Source organism: Gekko japonicus, unplaced genomic scaffold (genome assembly GCF_001447785.1).
Source record: "Gekko japonicus isolate JY-2015 unplaced genomic scaffold, Gekko_japonicus_V1.1 scaffold2312, whole genome shotgun sequence".
Taxonomy (NCBI): Eukaryota; Metazoa; Chordata; class Lepidosauria; order Squamata; family Gekkonidae; genus Gekko; species Gekko japonicus.
Window position 1 is genome coordinate 279,778 of NW_015162019.1, and position 8,553 is coordinate 288,330.

The following is an 8,553-nucleotide window of genomic DNA, read 5'->3' on the forward strand; positions in this document are numbered from 1 at the left end:
CGGAAGCGGGGGGCGGGGCTTCGTCATGTGCCCCGCCCCCCGTACCTCACCCAGGGGAACTGCGATCCCCCCCGAAATGACCTCTGTGTCTTCCACAGATGAGCTGTCCGTGAAGCTGAAGCCCCTGGGGGAGAAGGAGCGGGCCACCATCCTGGACCTGAAGCAGAAGGAGTGTGAGAAGCGGGGCCTCCCTTTCGACGGCCGCATCAATGCCTGGGACATGCGGTACTACATGAACCAAGTGGAGGAGACCCAGTACAGCGTGGACCAGAACCTGCTGAAGGAGTACTTCCCCATGCAGGTGGTGACGGACGGCCTGCTGGAGATCTACCAGGAGCTGCTGGGTCTCACCTTCCACTTGGAGGAGAACGCCCCCGTGTGGCACGAAGACGTCCGCCTCTACGCAGTCAAAGATGTCACCTCTGGAGAGACCATTGGCAAGTTCTACCTGGATCTTTATCCGCGGTGAGTCAGGTGACAAACCGGAGCGAGGGCTGGGAATACCCGAGTGGAGGAGGTAGGGACTGTGAGGCTCTCGAAGCCAGCTCGCACCTTGTAGGCTCCACTTTAGAAGAAGCATTCCCTCAGGTGTCCAACAAATGGAGGAATGCATCTTCTATGGCTGCCTTCTTAGAAGAGGCATTCCTTGCCTCTTGTGAGAGAAGGTGGGATGCCTCTTCTGTTAGAGGCTGGCACCCTTCTGCTGGATCAGACCAGTGGTCCATCTAGTCCAGCACCCCTGTCTCATGCAGTGGCCTCGGAGGACCAAAAACAGAACACGGAGGCCGAGGCCTTCCCCTGATGCTGCCTTCTGGCACTGGGATTCAGAGGCTGACTGCCTCTGAACATGGAGGTTCCCTTTAGTCACCATGGCCAGTAGCCACTGATAGACCTATCCTCCACGAATCTTATCTGATCTCCTTTTAAAGCTCTCTATGCCTGATGGTGGTTTTCTCACTTGTGAAACTTCCTAACTGCATAAGCAGCATGATGCAGTGGTTAGAGTTTCTGGTCCCTGCTGGAGAGACTGTAGTTCAAATCGTGGGTGACGTTAGGCTGACCACTCTTTGACCATCCCTCGTGGTGTTCTTGTGGGCGGGGCAGGAGAACCACATCCAGCTTGAGGTATGAGTGGGACAAGAATAAGGATGACATTTGTGTTTGCATGTTTTTAGTGACCAATGATTACCATTTTGTTTTGGTTTGGCTGCTCTCGTCTTCTCTTCTTTCCTGCTAGGCCTGTAGCCAGGATTTTATAGCTTGTGGGGCATATATTTTTTTCTTGTGGGGCAGCCATTATGTAAGTAAAATATTATGTAAAATAGTTCAGTTTATCCCAGTTACATCAGTTGTACAGGAAGCAGCATATTCAGAATTATAAAAGGTACCGCGCCTTTTAAAAAAATGATAAAAAACGAATTAAAATAACTTTTTCAGAGGGAAATCTTGTGGGACTGGCTCTTTAAGGAAGGGGGTGGAGCCCTGAATAGCCGCACTGTCGCTTGCCCCGGGATCTTTTTTTTAATAGAGTCAGTCTTTGTTGCTGAATTTCTCATGTAGTTTGTTTCCATCTTAATTCCCATGTGGGTTTTTCCTGGGTTTAGAGGACTTTTATAATATATATTATTTTGGGGGGGTATTTGTGTCTGTGTGTGTGCCCATGCTTGCATGCCTGGAAGTCGTGATGACTTCTGGCGACCCCTAGTGGGGCTAGGGTGTTTTCCCGAGAGATGGTTTGATATTGCCTGCCTCTGTGTCCCGGCCCTGGTATTCCCCGGAGGCCTCCTTTCCAAATTCACCTAAGGAAATGATTGCTACCATCCTCAGAGACCATCTTGTCTGCATGGAGCACTTTATCTGTTTGTTGTGATCTAATGGTTTTACTGTTTTATATTGTGTTATGTATGGGCTTATGCCCCTGTGTAAGCCGCCCTGAGCCCGTTCGCGGGGAGGGCGGGGTAAAAATGCAAATGAATAAATAATAATAAATAAGTTCTTGCCAGGATCGCCCCCCGCTTATCTTCCGAGATCTGACAAGATCGGTCTTGCCTGGGCTATCCAGGACAGGGCTGAGGAATTTCATAACTTGATGGGAGCTGTCTCCAAAGCTCTGGATAGGAGGTGAATAGGAATACGCCTGGGTTGGGTGTCTTCAAAGTGGGCCCGGGGGATACCTAGGATGCGGAAGCCGGCACTGGGTAGTTAATGTGTTTCTGTCTCCCTCCTGGACCAGTGAAGGGAAGTACGGCCACGCCGCTTGCTTTGGGCTGCAGCCTGGCTGCCTGCTGGCCGATTCGAGCCGCCAGATATCCGTGGCAGCCATGGTGGCCAACTTCACCAAGCCGACGCCGGATGCTCCTTCCCTGCTGCAGCACGACGAGGTGGAGACGTATTTCCATGAGTTCGGACATGTCATGCACCAGCTGTGTTCGCAGGTAGGAGTCAAGGGAGAGAGACCCCCATCTAGTGAGCAGAGGGTTGGGAGAGCGACCTCCGGCTTGGCTGGTGTTTTTGCTTTAATTTACTTCTGAGTGGCTGCTCTTCCTGTGACGTCACCTCTGCAGTGTTTTTATCTGCTGGTTTTCTTGATTGATATAATTCTACCTGGTAGACCCTTAAGGGTGTAAGGTTGGCTCCTGATGCTCTATTAGGGTTACCAAGTACCTACCGCGAATCGGCGGGGGACACATGCTTTCCCGCCGGAACATTCCTGCCTATAACACACCCATGTCACACTATGCTGTCGCCCAGACGTGACGCCAGCACGCTGGGCACGTCGCCGGGCGACACTCTGACAATGAGGCTGAAAACTCAATGGTACCATCAAGTTTTCAGCCCCATTGCTAGAGCGTCACCCGGCTACGTGCCTACGTCATGTCTGGGCGACAGTATAGTGCAGTGTGTGTGTTTTCCCCGCGGGAATGTTCCCGCCGAGAACTATGTGTCCCCCGCCGATTCGCGGTAGGTTCTTGGTAACCCTATGCCCTATTCTGTACCACTCATATTAACAGATTTGATATTGGGCAGTACACAGGGCAGGGGGGTTTCAGCCGTGCTCCCCCTCCCAGGACCACATTTCCTGCTCCAGGAGGTCTGTCGGATACCCCTCGTTGGCCGTCTGAAATGTATGCCTTTATTTCAAAAGCTGTCCCTATTTCAAAGCTTCTGTTGCCAGCTGCTGATGTTGTGACTCCCACCCCAGCCTCCAGGCAATTAATTAACATCAAATCACAGTAATGATTATGAGCCTTCGGGTATTTGTCATTAGAACTTTGGTTATCACGGCCTCTCTTGAAGCCAAGGAAATGTCATAATTATTCATTCGTTATTTATTGCACAAAACAGGTCTGTAAATTATCCCACATTTCAGCAATGAGGGTTGCCAGGTCCTCTCTGGCTACTGGTGAGGAGTGGAGGAGTGGGGTCGCCAGCTCCAGGTTGGGAAACTCCTGGAGAATTGGGGGCGGAGACTGGAGAGGACAGGGACTTCAGTGGGGTACAATGCCTCAGAGTCCACCCTCCAAAGCATCCATGTTCTCCGGGGGAACTGATCTCCACAGTCTGGGGATGAGCTGTAATTCCGGAGATCCTCGGGTCCCACCTGGAGGCTGGCATCCATACCGCAATCCATTCTCAATGCAGCTTACAACAAGAAAATTAAATACAGCAACGTACAAGGAGAGTTTTTAAAACGCAGAGAGAGATCACAGTAAAATGCCAGCCATCTAAAGCAAACCTTTAGAAGCCACAGCAGATAGAACGGGAAGCCACGACAAACTCAGTTCCAGCCTCCAAGAGAACCCAATTCAGTAGGCCATGTCAAGTCCCCCAATTATGAATCCAACCCCACCGCCTTCTAGAAAGTACAGGGTTACCGTGTTTTCCCAGGAAGGAGATGCAATTGCCATCTCTGGCACCAGGCGGATGTTGCAGAGCTGCTCAGTGGCCAAGCAAACCCTGGAAACTCTGATGCAAACTTGAGCATGGGCTCAGTAGGGCTGCGAGTTCTGTAGGACTCTTCTGAAGGCTGGATAATAATAAATGGAGAAGGAGGAGACAGAGATGGTGGAAGTTACAAGGCATGATGGGAAAGTCTCCGCCTGCGGTTTATAATAGTTTTAAGAAGAGGGATGTCCCCTCCTGCTCTGTCTTCAGACCTTTGCTAACTGCAGGCTTGCAATCAGGGGTCGTTTCATAGAAAAAGAGCTAGGGGAACTCATTAGCATAACTCATTAGCATATGCCACACCCCCTGACATCAGGGGCCCGGCGGTGGACCTGCAAGGCCGGCGGGAGTGCGAGGAAGCCCCACCAAGGCCCTCCCTGGCTCCAGGCAGGCAGGGGTGGGGAGAGGCGGGGAGGAAGCAACTTACCCTCTCTCTTCTCCTGCCTCCTCCTGGCTGAATGAGGGCCGGAAGTGGGGCGGCTGGAAGCAGGGGGCGAGGCTTCGTCATGTGCCCCGCCCCCCCGCACCTCACTCGGGGGAACTGTGTTCTCCCGCGATCCCCCCCGAAATGACCTCTGCTTGACACTATTAATCACGGCTGTCAAAAATATTTCTCCCCCTGCCCCATACACGTTCTTGTTATTTTGACAAATCCTGAAAGAAAAGATTATTGCCAGTGCAGTCGTAAGTGGAGTTAACTCTTCTAAGCCCACTGACTGCAATTTACCCAAAGGGGCATACCTCTGGAAGTCTGGTGTTCATCCTCACAAAAGACATCTTCTAGGTCCTGAGTTCCCTGCAAGGAGCTGCTAGGATTCTCTGCTTGTCCTCCTGTCCCTGCACCACTAGTTCTTCTAAACTCTCCTGTCTTTTCTCCCCTCCCTAGGCTGACTTCGCTATGTTCAGTGGGACCCACGTGGAGCGGGACTTTGTAGAGGCTCCATCCCAGATGCTGGAGAACTGGGTGTGGGAAAGGGAACCGCTGATGCGCATGTCCAAGCACTACAAGACGGGCAAACCCATCCCTGACGAACTTCTGCAGAAGCTCATTAAGTCTCGCCAGGCCAATACCGGTGCGTAGTGGTTAAGAGTGTGGACTGTAATCTGGGAGAACCGGGTTTGATTCCCCACTTCTCCACATGCAGCTGCTGGTGTGACCTTGGGTCAGTCATAAGAGCAGCTTACAATCTCCTTTCCCTTCTCCTCCCCACAACAGACACCCTGTGAGGTAGGTGGGGCTCAGAGAGCCCTTTCGCGAACTGTTCTTTCGAGAACAGCTCCGAGAGAACTTGTGACTGACCCAAGGTCACACCAGCAAGCTGCATGTGAAGGGGTGGGGAATCAAACCCAGTTCTCCCAGATTAGAGTCCGTGCTCCTAGCCACTACACCAAATTGACCTCCAAAATGTGCTCTCATTAGCAGCCTTGCTTTGCTCCTGCAAACTGAAGGCTGTGGCCTTTTCTGGACACTAATATACCTATGGAATCAACTGTGGTGGGCGACTGTGGGCCAGTCATGCCCTCTTGGGCTAACCTACCTCCCAGGGTTGTTGTGAGGGTAAAATGGAGGACAGGAGAATGATGTAAGCCAGTTTGGTTCCCCATTGGAGAAGAAAAGTTGGGGGGAGTATACATGAAATAAAAATAAATCCCTGTTCCTGTTCTCTTCTCCCTCCCCCAGGGCTCTTCAACTTGCGGCAGATCGTTCTGGCTAAAGTGGACCAGGCCTTGCACACGCAAACGAAAGCCGACCCTGTAAAGGAGTACTCCCAGCTGTGCAATGAGATACTGGGCGTCCCTGCAACACCAGGTGACAGGCAGGGGTGCATGCTGGAGGTGGGAAAGGTGGTGGTTTGGGGATTGTCCAGTGTTCTTGTCTTCCTGGTCCAATTTCTCCCAGGTAGACACACGCATGCATATTGATTTGCAATGTTTCTGTATGCTGTTTTCCGGCCATAGTTTTGGTAGGTTACTTTTCTTAAAGTTGCTTCTCAAGGATGATGCAATAATATCAACTCAGTTAAAACAGCCATTAATTTAAAAATGCTACGGGCAGTTGCAAATTAAGAAAGCAGGTTTGGGGGTTTGTTTGGTTTTAAATCTGCACAGCATGAGAGCTACTAAAAAAAAGGCACAAGGGAATAGACAAGATTTCGCCTCTGAAGGGTGGGGGGGGGATGTTTGCCAGATGGATCTCCAGGGACAGAGAATTCCACATCTTAGAGAGACATCACTCAAAGGGCCCTGCTTCTTGTCATCCAAACTTCCTGGCTGATGGCAGTGGAAGAAGCTTAATGGCAAAACAGAAGGACATAGCTCAGCAGACAAGAGCATGCTATGCTTGTAGGAAGTCCCAGGTTAATGGTGTCAGGTATTGGAAAAAGGCCTTTTTCCGCTTGAGACTCTGGAAAGCTGATGCCAGTCAGACTACAGAGGCTATGCTGGGCTAGTTGTACCAAGGGGCCAACCAGTTTCACATGTTCTCGAGCAAAAAATCTACAGTTGTGCCCTTTTTTCTGCCATAGTTTACTGGCCAAGCAGAAGCATTACAGGCACATTGGTGTAGGCCAGGGGTGGCCAAACTGTGGCTCGGGAGTCACATGCGGCTCTTTCACACATATTGTGTGGTTCTCGGTGTGGCCTTCTGTCACTTCCGGTGATGTCAGGGGGCGTGGCATATGCAAATAAGTTATGCTAATGAGTTATGCTAATGAGCTCCGGCAGCTCTTTTTCTACAACAAGACCCCTGCTACAGAGGCTACGCTGGGCTAGTTGTACCAAGGAGCCAACCAGTTTCCCATGTTCTCGAGCAAAAAATCTACAGTTGTGCCCTTTTTTCTGCCATAGTTTACTGGCCAAGCAGAAGCATTACAGGCACATTGGTGTAGGCCAGGGGTGGCCAAACTGTGGCTCGGGAGTCACATGCGGCTCTTTCACACATATTGTGTGGTTCTCGGCAGGTCAGCTGGAGAAGTGAAGGGGAGGCATGCCTCTCCAATCAGTTTTCCATTCCCCAGCCAGCCCCCCCCCCCGCCACCACACTGCCACACCAGCCAGCTGACTTGGCTCAGAGAAGGCATTTGTCTCTTTAAACCCCTTTGCCAAGCCAAGCCAGCCAGCATGGGGGTGCGGGGGCTTGGAGGACACATTTAAAGTCACTTTCTTTCCACCTCTCCCTCCCCCATCTATTTGCTTCCTTCTTTTCCTTCCTTTCCTTCCGGCTTTATTTCTTTCTCTCTCTCTTTCTCCCCTCCCTCCTCATCTAAAGTTAAATGTGTTCTCTAAGCTCCGCCACCACACTGCCACACCAGCCAGCTGACTTGGCTCAGAGAAGGCATTTGTCTCTTTAAAACCCTTCTCCAAGCCAAGCCGGTGCGGCAGCAGGGTCAGGGGGCTTGGAGAACACATTTAAAATTAAAGGCATTCTCCAAGCCCCCGTCCAGCAGCCCTGACCACCAGCTTGGAGAAGGCATTTGTCTCTTTAAATCCCTTTGCCAAGCCAAGCCAGCCAGCATGGGGGTGCGGGGGCTTGGAGGACACATTTAAAGTCACTTTCTTTCCACCTCTCTCTCTCTTTCTCTGTCTCATTACAGTTCATTCATTCTTTCCACCTATCTCTTTCTCTCTCTCTTAGACAAATAAATATCATTAGCAAACAAATAAATATAATCAATATCTGTTTTTTACCCCTTTTGTTTTTATTTTTGGCAGTCTTATTTAATGTTAATAAGAAGCAAATTTGCGTATTTTTCAATAAAAACGTGTGTGTAATATTTGTTGATGTCTTGTGGCTCTCAAACATCTGATGTTTATTCCGTGTGTCTCTTACGTTAAGCAAGTTTGGCCACCTCTGGTGTAGGCTCAGTCCCTGATCACCAGAGAGATCGCTGCAAAAGACTGCTCTGGTCTGGGATCTCAGAGAGTCTGCACCCGTCAGAGCAGATGACACAGAACTAAGGGCCTAGCTTGGGAGAAGACAGCCTCAGATCGCATTTCTTGTCTCTAGCCCGCCCCTGTCCCCCTATCCCTGGCTAATGGCAACCCAGCAGACTGGAACCACTGCAGGTTAGGAGAGAGAAGGACTTGGCCCTGAAGAGCATCTTCTTCTCCTAGTCTCCAAGGAAGAGCTCATTGGATCCAGCTGTCTTGAGGCCCACAGGGATTCTGAAGTCTTTCTTCAAATTAACCTCTGCTCATCTTGCCCTCTGCTTGCTATCTATTGCCCTCATGTTGTCCTCTCTGCTGGCATTAACCTCTGCTCATATTGCCCTTTACCAGGTACAAACATGCCAGCCACATTTGGCCACTTGGCAGGAGGCTATGATGCCCAGTACTATGGCTACCTCTGGAGCGAGGTGTACTCCATGGACATGTACTACACACGCTTCAAGCAAGAGGGGATCATGAACTGTAAGGTACGGGAGCCCAAAGCCACACAAGGTCCGGCTGATGGGGTGGTGCCGGGTGGAGGAGCATACTAATCAGTGTCTGGATTGGCCAGCAAACCAAAACCAGGAAGCCTGACTTGAAGCAGGTTTGCTAACTGTGGTAGGTTGCGGCGCTTTGAACCAGAACCCTGTACCCCTCTGGCCATCTCTGCAGCTCCAG

General features: G+C 50.8%; 1 protein-coding gene across 1 annotated transcript in view; it reads left to right on the forward strand.

Annotated features, from left to right (window-relative positions):
* THOP1 (thimet oligopeptidase 1) overlaps positions 1-8,553 on the forward strand; it is a 22,838-nt gene that overhangs the window by 11,482 nt on the left and 2,803 nt on the right. Inside the window, exons 7-11 of the mRNA XM_015405493.1 lie at positions 99-465; positions 2,234-2,435; positions 4,832-5,018; positions 5,627-5,755; positions 8,224-8,360. Coding sequence (XP_015260979.1) covers positions 99-465; positions 2,234-2,435; positions 4,832-5,018; positions 5,627-5,755; positions 8,224-8,360 — 1,022 coding nt within the window. The remainder of the gene's footprint in view (positions 1-98; positions 466-2,233; positions 2,436-4,831; positions 5,019-5,626; positions 5,756-8,223; positions 8,361-8,553) is intronic.